Below are 14,871 nucleotides of genomic sequence, written 5' to 3' on the forward strand. Positions count from 1 at the left end.
GGACTCTGCTTTTGATAAATATGTGCTCTGTAACTACTTAATAAAGTCATGAAAAATAATTTTTAAAATATAAACGTTACTTACATATCCCAGTTTGGAGCTATCCGCAAATGCTGGATTAGCAATTGGAACTAGAATAAGAAATTTAAATGCAAAGAAAAGAAAAAATTAAAATGTTTAAGTCACAAAACACAGAAAATGACAGCAAAGTTAACAGCTCAGGACTTTATACAAAGGAAATTTACACTGTACACCAAAAATGGTATTTACTAAATTACAAAGGCACTAGTATACGAATAAGATTAAAATAAAAACTAAGAACAGTATTTTTAGTTTCTCCTACCACTTTATATTCGCTAAATGACTGCCCTTACCTGATAGACACACACCAACTATCAAAAAAAGTAACCTTAATACTATCCTGGAAGCAAATGAACTTAAATTTTTTCAAGCCAATTCCCAAATGAGGGACCACTATAGAAAACACCTCCGAACCACTGTAATTCCTCTCTGAGGATGACTTCAAAAACTCTGGCAATCGATGCTTAAACATGAGCCAAAAGAAACAAAAACCAAAAAAACTCTGACAAATTCCCTTGAGCTTACCAATAGACCAAGAAAGTCCAAAAAGTAATATTCCCAGGGGAAGAGGAAAAAAAATGTCTTAGAGGATTGATGTCTTCCTTCAATGTCACATCAGAAACCCTGCAGTTTACCAGATGACCCAGTAAAGGAACCGACACCCCCAACCCATTCCACATGGGGAGTTCATTCCAGTCACTAATGAGAAGGTAAAAGGTCTGTCTTATGATATCACCTTTTTTTATTTTTATTTTTTGAGATGGAGTTTCACTTTTTTTGCCCAGGCTGGAGTGCAGTGGTGCGATCTCAGCTCACTGCAACCTCTGCCTCCCGGGTTCAAGTGATTCTCCTGCCTCAGCCTCCCAAGTAGCTGGGATTACAGGAGTGCACTGCCACACCCAGCTGATTTTGTACTTTTAGTAGAGACGGGGTTTCACCATGTTGGCCAGGCTGGTTTCGAACTCCTGACCTCAGGTGATCCACCCACCTTGGCCTCCCAAAGTGCTGGGATTACAGGTGTGAGCCACCGCGCCCAGCCTGATTTCAGATTTTTTTTTTAATCTTACAAGTTAACATAAAATGGAAACCTGAGTATTACAAACAAACAAACAAAATAAGTTCAAAATCACCATCTACTGTCATCTACTTTAGGACCTAAGGATTAAGCGAGGATAATTTTCATAAACCTAAAATCGTGATAAATCAGTTTTTTCGTGGTAGTTAAATCAAATTGATATTTTAGCACTTGTTTGAGCCTCTATAAAAACACAAATTAAAATGCATAAGGCATGTCACAGAGGCCTACCAGGGGGGAATGGAGGAGCCTGGTGGCCACCTCCTGGTGACCAGCCACCACACACAAATAGCAAAGGAGATTCAGCTTGGCTCGGGAGGCCCCCATGCTCTTCTCAGTGGAGTCGATCTGCGAGCACACTTGTTGCAAAAAGTCATTCCAATCTTGATCTTTCAGAAATAATAACTTATCCACTGCCATGGAAAGAAAATAATAAAAGTACATATGATGAGAAAAAGAACTGCTGGAAACATTACATAAGAAATAAACACAGAATTACGACAGCTAAGATGAGGACAAACATTACACTGTCAAAACCAAAAATACTCCAAAGATGACACTATTTTTATTCGTCCTTCTATATTCCTAATCTCTTTATCTATCCACGGAAACTTTCTAACCACTTCAATGGAAAACTATACTTTCAAATAAAGCAGATGTCTAAAGCAGAACTGTCCCACAACCTACACTATAACAAAATGCAAAGTTCAATACAACTGGAGTAAAAGACAAAAGAGCCTTTGTATAAATAAATCACCTCTCAAATATTGAGAAAAGCACAAATCCTACAGTTCTTAAAAAGTTCCAATTAAATTATTGTAAAAAAAATAACGAGAATAACATGATAGCTAAAAATCACCTGAAATTCCTACCTCCAAATCCCTATACAAAAAAAAGGCAAAATCTAGGAAATGTGATACCCCCTAAAATTAACATATTTTTGGCTGATCTCTATCTTTAGACAAAATAAATTGTAAATATAATCTCCTAAATAACTCAAAGAAGAAAAGGGAAATAGTATTTCCAGGTAATAATTCTCTAGGTTTGCGTAAATAGTCCTACTTGGCACTGAAAGCACTATTAATAATACTTTGCTTCACTTGGCCTTTCAAAAACGTCCTTCTACACAGTTTCTTTTTTGTTTTTATCAGTAATTAAGTTGACCAATATAAACCCTTAGCTGGTTTATTTAAACCTAAATATATTTTAAATTTACTTCAAATCATAGATTCTACTCTAGCCACGATGAATAATTTTCCCCAAATCGAGTTTAACAGCTTAAAACATAATTTGTTAAACAAAAAAACCAATTTAAGGTATGTAAAAATTTCTGATGGTCACCCTAAATAAGACTTTCGTTAGCTCAACAGAAATGTAATAATTATCCCTTAAGTATCTCCACTCCCACACCACCTCCACAGTCATGAACCACCTAGTCCCATTCTCAAATGTCCTGGTCCTTCTAATAGAATCCCAATCCTTCATTGTTGTCCCCAACCCTGTGCACCTATACCAGCCATAAATGGTGGAAATTCAACCAGCTCTAAGAAGGGAAGGGAGGAGAAGACCTCCCACCCACTCTACAGGAAAACTTGCCCAGATCTACAGGAACCTCCCCACCCACAATAGGACTGGGCAGCCCAGACTCAGCTAAGAAATGTCAACAGCTGGCACAAATGAATTACAGATTGTTTACAATTCGTGTAACACTGCCCCAAGAATATAGCCAATTGTCAAGACAAAATAAATTTAGTTATTCACATATATTCTATTTGCAAATAAATTTCATATTTGTATCTGTATACAAAGAGTCTACATGTTTGATAAGTCCTTTATGATCCTACCTGAATATGTTGGTAGATGCAATATTTTTGCATCAAATTTAACTGGTGGCTGTTTCATTATCTGTGGTTAAAAAAAAAGAAAGCTTTTGAGACAATTTTTAAGATGGATATCTGTCTCCTTATATGTCCCTTATGTCAGATAATAAATCAATGAGGACAAAAAAAGAATGTGCAAAATTTGTTACCAAAAAGAATAAGAACAATGACTTTTCGGATTAAAACACACAAATATAGATAATATTTTTTATAATCATTTCAACTGATATCTGTAATAAAATAAAGCTTCATAGAAAACATTCACTCCTATCTTGGCTTACTTTTTAGCTAATTTACCTCTAATTAGAAATTCAGTCATTCAACAAATATCTATTGGGTACCTGCCAAGGTAAGGCTCTATGCCAAGTGCTAATGGGGATACAAAGATATAAAAGACACAATCCTATTTTCAGAGAGCTGACATCCTATTTGGGAAGATGAGACAAACATTCGATAAACAACAAAATATTTCACAATTCAAAACATGCAGGACATAACTACAGAGAAAACACTGGACAGAAAGAATTTTTTTGTAAATAGTAGTTTAGAGAATACAGCAAGCACTTTAGTTGATATAGTTAGGACTGGGTTTACAGAGAGGTAGAAGGTGGGTTGAGGTCTTGAAGGATGGTTAATGGTTATATCAGAGAAGACACCACTCCAGGAAGCCATAATAGCATGAATTGGAAAGTGCACAATTATTAATCAAGTATTATGCCACTCCAATTACCACATTCTACTGCCCTCCAAAAGGAGGAACAGATAGGGATTATCCTGCCTGACTAACACTATACCAATTTTAATTCCCAGGTTTTGCTAACTATACTACAGACCTACAAGATGTGAACATTAAGAGCAGCTGGGCAAAAGGTATACAGGAACTCTCAATTATTTTTGAAACTTTTCTCTAAGACTAAAAGTAGTTTAAAATTAAAAGTTAAACACAAAAATTTCTACCGATTAAGGCTTCCCAGAAACTATCAAATATGGTTATAAGAGGGAAAAAAAGAAACACAGAATATTGTCTAAAGCAAGCCTGTCCAACCCGTAGCCCATGGGCTGCATGCAGCCCAAGACGGCTTTGAAAGTGGCCCAACACAAATTTGTAAACCTTCTTAAAACATTGTAATTTTTTTTTGCAATTTTTTTTGTTTTTTAGTTCATCAGCTATCGTTAGTGTACTTTATGTGTGCCCCAAGACAATTCTTCTTCCAATGTGGCCCAGGGAAGCCAAAAGATTGGACACCCCTGGTAAAGATAACACAAATTGTTCTAGAAAGCCCACGCTGAAAATGCCCCAATGCTCATCAAACTTAGCATAATAAAGTTACTCTGCCAGACATATGAACTCACAAAAAGAAGTAGCTCCATTATGAAAAATAGCTAAATAATCTATATGAAATGCTGTCTATCTAGAAAATAAATATGAATTCAAGAACCTTCATGGTCTAAACCACAGTAATGTTCCCAATGAGATAAGAAAAAAGAGTCATGAATTAATACAGAAAAAGACATTTAAAAATAAGAAAAAGAAGCAGGAAAATTAAAATAGAGAAAAAGTAGTGGAATGTGAGTATGTTGGGGAGCAGGAAGTCAAGACAAAACAGAGGGACTTAGAAATGAATTTGTTTTTTAAAGTAGATACTCATTATCCCCTAGCAATAAAGTATTACATTCCAAAAGACAAGAAGCAAAAAAACTCACACTGGTTTAGAAGTACATTGTGAACTACGACTTCGCAAGCTCCCAGAATGTCTCCCCATCGTCTCCCCTGCAGTCTTAACAACCTGTGAGAGGGTAGGGCTTCTGTGTGATCTGCCTGCCCAGCCCAGCCTGGTAAGCAGTGCCCTCTGACTGCTTCTGCCTTCGAAATACATCAGAGACTAGAATATTTAGAGTGATTCACATTAGTGCATACGGAGAAACAAAAGGACTGAGAGCTAAGGTCTGAGGTCAAGAGGCTGGCAACCCCTCCATGGCATGTGGAAGAAAGCAGTAGTGAGAGGCAGCAGAGCTGACTCATTCAAAACAGAGGGGAGAAAACTTAGAACTCCAGTGAAGTGGAAGTGAAGGCAGAGGAAAGGGTTGCAGACAGAGGGGGAGCTGCAAATGCAGACATGCAGCACAAATGACACAGAAGCAGACAAGAGAAACAGGAAAGATTATACAGTAAATAATATTCTGAATGAAAATCTCATGCAGATTTCAGATCTCAGTAAAGTCTACAACTCAGTTGTTAGAGTGTCTTTCTGCACCTTTGGATTGTCGATAATGGGGGTGACAACAAGATCTGAGTCCGTGTAGATAAGCTCTCTCATCTGGGATTCCAGGTCCTGCTGACTCAGGTGTCCACTTGTAATCTGAAATGAGAACAAAAATTAGACTTTGTTTCTGCGACTAATGTAGATCTTTAAAACACTGAACCAGTAAGATGCTGAGGAAGACACCACTGTAAAATATCACCTATATCAATGTACTTCAACTGCTATTCAAGATGGTTGCAGTCTCATTTGATTTTCACAAAAATCCTAAACTGTAGGCACCATCATTCCCATTTTACAGATAAAAATATAAAACTCTGAGAAAGTAACTGAATTGCTCATGTTACCACTAAGTCTGGCTAGGACTAGAAAAAATATCTTTACAATTCAATGTTCTAAACTGTGATGAGGCAAATTGGTTTTTCCATAACAGCATGGCTTCCTTTTTTTTTTTTTTTTTTTTTTTTTTTTGAGGCGGAGTCTCGCTCTGTCCCCCAGGCTGGAGTACAGTGGCGTGATCTCGGCTCACTACAAGCTCTGCCTCCCGGGTTCACGCCATTCTCCTGCCTCAGCCTCCCGAGTAGCTGGGACTACAGGCGCCTGCCACTGTGCCTGGCTAATTTTTTTGTACTTTTAGTAGAAACAGGGTTTCACCGTGTTAGCCAGGATGGTCTCGATCTCCTGACCTCATGATCCACCCGCCTCGGCCTCCCAAAGTGCTGGGATTACAGGCGTGAGCCACCACGCCCAGCCTTTTTTTTTTTTTTTTTTTTTGAGATAGAGTCTCACTCCATCACACAGGCTGGAATGCAGTGGCACAATCTTGGCTCACCGCAACCTCTGCCTCCCGGGTTGAAGCAATTCTCCTGCTTCAGCCTCCCAAGTAGTGGAATTACTGGTGTATGCCACCATGCACTGCTAATTTCTGCATTTTTAGTAGAATCGGGGTTTCATCATGTTGGCCAGGCTGGTCTCAAACTCCTGGTCTCAGGTGATCCACCCACCTTGGCCTCCCAAAGTGCTGGGATTATAGGCGTGAGCCACGCGCCTGACCAACGGCTTTATTTTTCATTCACAGAATGTTAATCAATTTATTTCTGCTTTACAGAATATTCAATGTGAAATTGAAGCTGTAACATAAAAAAAATTTTCAGACTTAAATACAGACATGCTACCTAAGTATTAAACCTCAATTATTTATTAAGCCTAGTTAGAGTTGATACATAATGAAATGAATCAGCAGATATTCACCATCAGTTATTCCTTTGAGATGGTTCTTTGTGCTCTATTTAAACATAATTTGTATTCCTAGTGCTATGCCTCAGTATTTCCCAACAGGGAAAAAAAAAAGAGAGAGAGAATTTATGCTTAAGAACCTTAGAAGAAACAACAACTAGCAAACTAAATAAAATAGAAAAGTAAATCAGTGAAGTAAGGAATAAGGAAAATAAATTACCCAAAACTGAGTGAGGAAGGGGCATGGATAAAGGAACAGAGGAGTTAGCTAAGAAAGTTCCTGGAAACCCAAGCTGCCCCATGCAACTCAGACAAAAGACAAGAAAACACAAAAAGAGGCCGGGTGCAGTGGCTTAGGCCTGTAATCCCAGCACTTTGGTAGGCCGAGGTGGGCACATCACGAGGTCAGGAGTTCGAGACCAGCCTGACCAACATGGTGAAACACTATCTCTACTAAAAATACAAAAACTAGCCAGGCATGGTGGCAGGCGCCTGTAATCCCAGCTACTTAGGGGGCTGAGGCAGGAGAATCGCTTGAACCTGGGAGGCGGAGGTTGCAGTGAGCCGAGATTGCGCCATCGCACACCAGCCTAGGTGACAAAGCGAGACTCCACCAAAAAAAAAAAGAAAAAAAAAAAGAAAGGCCCACAAAGAATGAAGAGGAAGTTTGTTTAAAACAAGAAAATATAAGTTTAAGAACATGGACTTTCAATTAAAGAAAAAAAAAGATGGACTTTCATGGTAAAAAGACAGGGGCAAACTCACATTGCCAAAAAAAAGATGGACTTTAAAGGCAAAAAGACAGGGGCAAACTTAACATTGCTGCTTGTTAATTATGTGCTCTTAGGGAAGATAAAAAAAGCTTTGTTTTCTTCATCTATAACAAAGATTAAAACAAACAAGCTTTCAGGTTTGTGAAGAATAAACACAAAGCACTTAAAACAATGCCTGGCACTGCTTGAGAGAAGACAGTGATAGTTAATGAAGACATTTAAATATATACATCATACTTGCTTCAGTGGAGAATGGATGGAGGGGAGCAATGGAGAACTGAGGGGACCAGTTAGCAGGTTACTGCAAAGCCTGGATGGAAAGGATGGTGTCTTTAGTGAGGAAGGGGGCAGAAGGAAAGAAAAGAAGTCAATGATAGAGCAAAGGGCTGGATATCCCTGCTGATTTAACACTGAGGAGGAACTGCTAGTAAATTATATTGGTCCGTAAAGTAAGACATCAATATTTGAAAGAGGTGGCCAAATTATCTTTACGTATAGATAATATAACTGAACATCCAAAAAGCCAAAATTAATCAATGGGAAAACTCTTAGAAATAACGTAAGAATTAGGCCAGGCATGGTGGCTCACACCTGCAATCCCAGCACTTTGGGAGGTCCAGGTGGGCGGATCACCTGTGGCCAGGAATTCGAGACCAGTCTGGCCAAAATGGTGAAACCCCATCTGTCCTAAAAATACAAAAATTAGCTGGGTGTGGTGGCGGGTGCCTGTGGTCCCAGCTACTCAAGAGGCTGAGGCAGGAGAATCACTTGAACCTGGGAGGCAGAGGCTGCAATGAGCCAAGATCACACCGCTGCACTCCAGTCTGGGCAAATAGAGCGAGACTCTGTCTCAAAGAAAAAAAAAAAAAAAATGTAAGATTAGTAAGGTGGACCAATTAAAAAATTGTATGCAAAAATTAATTTCCTACAGGTAAACTGAATGTATGCACGAATGCCATATAACAAATATCCCACTCACAACAGCAAAAATATATAAAATAAAATGTTCAGGAATGAACTAAATGATCAATAATTGCAATCAGATCATAATCATTAAATGAAAATAATTGTTATAAAATTATATTCCCTTGTTTCAAAATGAACACATATGTATAAAACCAGAAGCAGTAATATCAAAATGTATGAGACATATGAGGTTACAATGAACACAATCATGCCAATATCAAAATGTATGAGATGTATGAGGTTACAGTGAACTACAATTGTGCCACTGCACTCCAGCCTGGGCAAAAGGCTCTTTAAAAAAAAAAAAAAAAAGTAATCAGTGTTTACTCGGGAATTATATCGTAAATAATTTTTCTATTTTCTTTGTCCTCTTTTACATTTTACAAGTTTTTTACAATTATATATGTTTCGTAATAGAATAAAAAGTATCATTTAAAAATTATAAAACATAAGGCCAAGCACAGTGGCTCACACCTGTAATCCCAGCTCTTTGGGAGGCCAAGGCCAGCAGATCACTTGAGTCCAGGAGTCTGAGACCAGCCTGGGCAACATGGGGAAACCTCTACTAAAAATACAAAAAATTAGCCAGGCATGGTGGTGCATACTTGTAGTCACAGTTACTCAGGAGGCTGAGATGAGAGAATCACCTAAGCCCAACAAGTTGAGGCTGCAATGAGCCATGATCATGCCCCTCCACTCCAGCCTAGGTGACAGGAGTGAGGCTCTGTCTCAAAAATAAATAAATAAATAAATAAATAAATAGATAGATAGATATGTAAAATAAACTACCTTAGGTATTCACATTATTGATTATATTTTCTCAATAGAATGATTATATACTCTTCTTTATAACCATCTGCCAGAAGAGCTTCAACATCTATCGCATTTCAAAATGAATTTTTAAATTTACATTGATTTTCTATTTCACATAACCAAAAAATTAGCACAGTGAGATTTTATTATAACCCATTTATACTAAATTTCAAAGCAGAAATAAGCTTCACATGGTCCAAATACACTTCACATTACATCAAAACTACAGTAAAAACTAAAAGCAATTATATTTGTCAAGCAATAAGTAGCATAAAAATAACTTAGAATTAATTCAAAGTAGTTCTATGATTGAACACAACTATGATTGAAAGAAATTAAAGAAAACCTAAGTAAGTATAAATACATCCTGTGTTCCTGGAGGAAAACTTAACATTGTTAAAATGGCAGTACTTCCTAAATTGATCTACACATTCAATGCAACTGTGATTAAAATCCCAGCTGGCTCCTTTGAAGAAACCGACAAGCTGATCTTAAAATTCATATGGAAATGCAGGTGACCCAGAACAGCCAAAACCACCTTAAAAATTTTTTTGGAGGATTCATACTTTCTGATTTCAAAGCTTACTAAACAGCTACAGTAATCAAGAGTGTGCCACTGGTATAAGGACAGATGAATAGATAACAGAACAGAATCCAGAAATAAACCTTCACATATACAGTCAATCGATCTTCAGTAAGGGTTCCAAGACAATTCAATGGGGAAAGAATAAGCTTTTCAACAGATAGCGCTGAGACAACTGAATGTTTCGATGCAAAACAATGAAGCTATACCCCCCTACTTCATGCCACATGCAAAAATTAACTCAAATGGATAAAATAGCTAAATCTAAGAGATACTAATAAAACTATAAAACTCTTAGAAGAAAACATAGGCAGAAACTTTTGTGAGCTGGCAGTAGCAATGGTTTTTTTAGATATTACACCAAAAGCACAAGCAGCAAAAAACACAAACGAAAAAAGATAAATTGGACTATATCAAAATTTAAAACTTTTGTGCTTCAAAGGACACCATCAAGAAAGAAAAAAGACAATCCAGAAAAAGGGAGAAAATTGTTATAACTCCTATCTAGAATATGTAAAAAATTCTTACAACTAAATAATAAAGAGATAAATAACCCAATTAAAAATAGGTTAAATTTTTGAATAAATATTTCTCCAAAGAAAATAGACAAAATGGCCAATAAACACATAAAAAGATACTCAACATCATTAGCCATCAGGTAAATGCAAATCAACACCACTAAGACATAGAAATTCACACCTACTAGCTGGGCGCGGTGGCTCACGTCTGTAATCCAAACACTTTGGGAGGCAGAGACAGGTGGATCATTTGAGGTCAGAAGTTCCAGACTAGCCTGGCCAACATGGTGAAACCCTGTCTCTACTAAAAATACAAAAATTAGCCAGGTGGGCCGGGCACGGTGGCTCACGCCTATAATCCTAGCACTTTGGGAGTCCAAGGCGGGCGGATCATGAGATCAGGAGATCGAGACCATCCTGGCTAACACGGTGAAACCCCGTCTGCACTAAAAACACAAAAAATTAGCTGGGCATGGTGGCAGGCGCCTGTAGTCCCAGCTACTCGGGAGGCTGAGGCAGAAGAATAGTGTGAAACCGGGAGGCGGAGCTTGCAGTGAGCCGAGATTGTGCCACTGCACTCCAGCCTGGGCGACAGAGCAACACTCCATCTCAAAAAAAAAAAAAAAAAAAAAAAATTAGCCAGGTGGTAGTGGCATGCACCCGTAATCCAAGCTACTTGGGAGGCTGAGGCAGAAAAATCGCTTGAGCCTGGGAGACAGGTTGCAGTGAGTCAAGATCATGCCACTGCACTTCAGACTGGGTGACAGAGTGAGACACTGTCTCAATCAATCAATCAATGGAATTTCACACCTGCTAGATGTGAAATAGGATGGCTATCATAAGAAAGACAGGCAATGCAGCACCATTCACAATAGCCAATAGGTGGATGCAACCCAAGTATTCATCAACAGGTGAAAAGATAACAAAGCACATTAAATACACACAAGGGAATATTATTCAGCCTTTAAAAAAATGAAATTCTGGCACATGCTACAACACGGATGAATGTTAAAGACATTATGCTAAGTGAAATAAGCCAGGCACAAAAGGACAAATACTATATGAGACCACTTTTTTTTTTTTTTTTTTGAGACCAAGTCTTGCTCTGTCACCAGGCTGGAGTGCAGTGGCACAATCTCGGCTCACTGCAACCTCCATCTTCTGGGTTCAAGTGATTCTCCTGCCTCAGGCTCCCAAGTAGCTGGGACTACAGGCACGTACCACCAGGCCCAGCTAATTTTTGTATTTTTAGCAGAGACAGGGTTTCACCATGTTGGCCAGGATGGTCTCAATCTCTTGACCTCATGATCCACCTGCCTCAGCCTCCCAAAGTACTGGGATTACAGGTGTAAGCCACCGCGCCTGGCTGGCCTATATGAGACCACTTATGCCAGCGGTCCCCAAACTTTTTGGCATCAGGAACCAGCTTTGTGGAAGACAATTTTTCCATAGACAAGGTTGGGGGAGATGATTTTTGGATGATTCAAGTACATTACATTTATTGTGCACTTTATTTCTATTATTATTACATTGTAATATATAATGAAATAATTATACAACTCACTATAATATAGAATCAGTGGGAGCCCTGAGCTTGTTTTCCTACAAGTAGACAGTCCCATCTAGGGGTGATGGGAGACAGTGACAGATCATCAGGCATTAGATTCTCAAAAGGAGCACACAACCTAGATCCCTCACATGTGCAGTTCACAACAGGGTTCATGCTCCTATGAGAATGTAATGCCACTGCTCATCTGACAGGGGGCAGAGCTCAGACAATAATGCAGGTGTAGATTGAGAGCAGCTGTAAATACAGGTGACGCATCACTCACTTGCCCGCCACTCACTCCCCGCTGTGTGGCCTGGCTCCTAAGAGGTCACAGACCAGCAGCAGTCCATGGACGGGGGGATGAAGACCCCTAATTTATGCAATGGACCTAGAATAGGCACATTCATAGAGGAAGAAGGTATAATAGTGGTTACCAGGGGCTAAAGGTAATGGAAAATGGGCAGTTATTATTTAATGGGTACAGAGTTTCAATTTGGGATGATGAAAAATTTCTGGAGATAGATGGTGGAAATAGTTGCACAACAACGTGAATGTACTTAATGCCACTTGAACTATACACTTAGAAATGATTTAAAATAGTACATTTTATGTAATGCATTTTTTACCACATTTTTAAAGACAATACCAAATGTTAGTGAGAACGTATAAAAATTGATACCCTCATACACTGCTGGTTAGAACGTAAAATGGTGCAGACACTTTGAAAAACAGTTTGACAATTCTTCAAAAAGTTAAGGCCAGGTGCAGTGGCTCATACCTATAATCCCAGCGCTTTGGGAGGCTGAGACAGGAGCATCGCTTGAGCTCAGGAGTTTGAGACCAGCTTACGCAAAATAGTGGGACCCTGTCTTTACAAACAATTTTTTGTAAACTTAGCCGGGTGTGGTGGCATATGCCTGTAGTTCCAGGTACTTGGCAGACTAAGGCAGGATGACCACTGGAGCCAAGGAGGTCCTGGCTGCAGTGAGCTATGATTGTACCACTGTACTCCAGCCTGGATGACAGAGTGAGACATTAACTCAAAAACAAAAAGTTAAACAAGGAGTTAACACATGACACAGCAATTCCACTCCCAAATATTCACCAACTGATGACTGGAAAAAAAAAAGATGTTGTATATACAACAAATTATTTGACAATAAAAAGGAATCTAGTACTGATACATGCTACAACTTGGATAAATCTTGAAAATATATGTTAAAAAGCCCGGGCGCGGTGGCTCACACCTGTAATCCCAGCACTATGGGAGGCCGAGGCGGGCAGATCATGAGGTCAAGAGATCAAGACCATCATGGTCAACATGGTGAAACCCCGTCTCTACTAAAAATACAAAAATTAGCTGGACATGGTGACGCACGCCTGTAGTCCCAGCGACTCGGTAGGCTGAGGCAGGAGAATTGCTTGAATCCGGTAGGCGGAGGTTACAGTGAGCCAAGATTGTGCCACTGCACTCCAGCCTGGTGACAGAGCAAGACTGTCTCCAAAAAAAAAAAAAAAGAAAAAAAAAAGAAAGAAAACAAACATAACATATACTAAGTGGAAAAAGCTAGTAACGAAAGACCACATATTGTATGATTCCATTTATAGAAAATGCACAGAACAAGTAAAATAATAAAGACAAAAAAGACAAACGTATACTAGTGGTTGCCTAGTACAAGCATGGAAAAGTACTGGAGAAACATGGGGTGGCGGGGGCAGTGACTGCTAATGGGTAGTTTCTTTGTTGGATGATGAAAGAATTCTAAAACTGTGGTGATAGTTGCACACCTCTGAATATGCTAAAGGTCCCTGAATTGTACCCTTTTATTTATTTATTTTTTTTAAAGAGGTGGGTCTCACTCTGTCCCCCAGGCTGGAGTGCGGTGGCGCTGTCATTGCTCACTGCAGCCTCAAACTCCAGGGCTCAAGCAACCCTCCCACTTCAGCTTCCCATGTGGCTAGGGCTACAGGTGTGCACCACCAAACCCAGCTAATTTTTTTTTATTTTTTATGAGGACAGGGTCTCGCTATGTTGGCCAGGCTGGTCTCCAACTCCTGGCCTCAAGTGATCCTCCTGTCTCAGCCTCCCAAAGTGCAAGAATTACAATTCACATCCAGCCTGAATTGTTCACCTTAAATAGGTAAATTGTATGGTATGTCAACTGTATCTCAAGGAAAGTCCTACCAAAAAGAACCATGAAGCAACTAAATGGGATATCTCTCTCAGAGTACTTACAAGAAAAACCTATAATGATCAGCAAAGATGACCTTATTGTAAATTTTGTAATTATTAACATAATTCATTTACCAACTTACAATTATTCTTGTGAGCTTCTACATCTTATGTAGGAAGAAAATTTCCCAAGTCTGCTCACCTTGGTCAGAGGAGAAGTCTTCTGTGGTGAACAGTGAGTCATATCCTCACCAGGACTTACTTCCACTGCAGTGCTAGTTCTGGGAGTAGGACGAGAACTGAAAAATACAAACCAGTTAACATTATTCAATTCCAGACAGTTTATTCTCTGTTTACTGTTTTCTGGAAGAAAACAAGTCTCATGAAAAATGGTAGAGTATGATGACTCCATATACTGTCACTAAAAAAGTCTAGATCTAATTTATGTTTATATAATTTTTATAACTGCTATTAATTTCCTGGCTAATGTATTATTTCTTTTATTTATACTTTCCATGCCATATACAGTATTTTCCTTTTTAACTAGAAACCTTCAAGCATTAATTTTTATAAATGTCTTCTGGTATAGGCAGGATTAACATAAATAAAATAGATCAGATATTCTACAAAGAATGAAAAATATTTGTAGCTATATATCATTAAATATTTGAAAAGGAAATTACCCTGGCACCTATTTAAAATAAGTAACAAGGAAGTTACAATCCATACCTATTTGTAATGATTCTTCCTACACATATAAATGCCTGCCATACCGTATGGGCCACTGTACTTTTCCTGGATCCATGGTTTTGAGCTTTTCACTTTTTTTTTCTTTTTGAGATGGAGTCTTGCTCTGTCGCCCAGACTAGAGTGCAGTGGCACGATCTCGGCTCACTGCAACCTCCACCTCCTGGGTTCAAGCGATTCTCGTGCCTTAGCCTCCCGAGTAGCTGGGATTACAAG

The 14,871-nt window shown here is 38.8% G+C and overlaps 1 protein-coding gene and 1 pseudogene across 9 annotated transcripts in view; both read right to left on the minus strand.

Annotated features, from left to right (window-relative positions):
• Positions 1-14,871, minus strand: part of ULK4 (unc-51 like kinase 4) — a 721,105-nt gene that overhangs the window by 652,396 nt on the left and 53,838 nt on the right. For all 9 annotated transcript variants that reach the window (XM_055109707.2, XM_055109709.2, XM_034956180.3 and 6 more), the window contains 5 exons: positions 14,111-14,207; positions 5,292-5,396; positions 3,001-3,061; positions 1,388-1,569; positions 85-131 (listed from right to left, as the gene is read on the minus strand). In XM_055109707.2, the coding sequence (XP_054965682.1) occupies positions 85-131; positions 1,388-1,569; positions 3,001-3,061; positions 5,292-5,396; positions 14,111-14,207 (492 nt within the window). The remainder of the gene's footprint in view (positions 1-84; positions 132-1,387; positions 1,570-3,000; positions 3,062-5,291; positions 5,397-14,110; positions 14,208-14,871) is intronic.
• LOC112439445 (U8 small nucleolar RNA) lies at positions 3,679-3,821 on the minus strand (annotated as a pseudogene).

Source organism: Pan paniscus, chromosome 2 (assembly GCF_029289425.2).
Source record: "Pan paniscus chromosome 2, NHGRI_mPanPan1-v2.0_pri, whole genome shotgun sequence".
NCBI classification, from domain to species: Eukaryota; Metazoa; Chordata; class Mammalia; order Primates; family Hominidae; genus Pan; species Pan paniscus.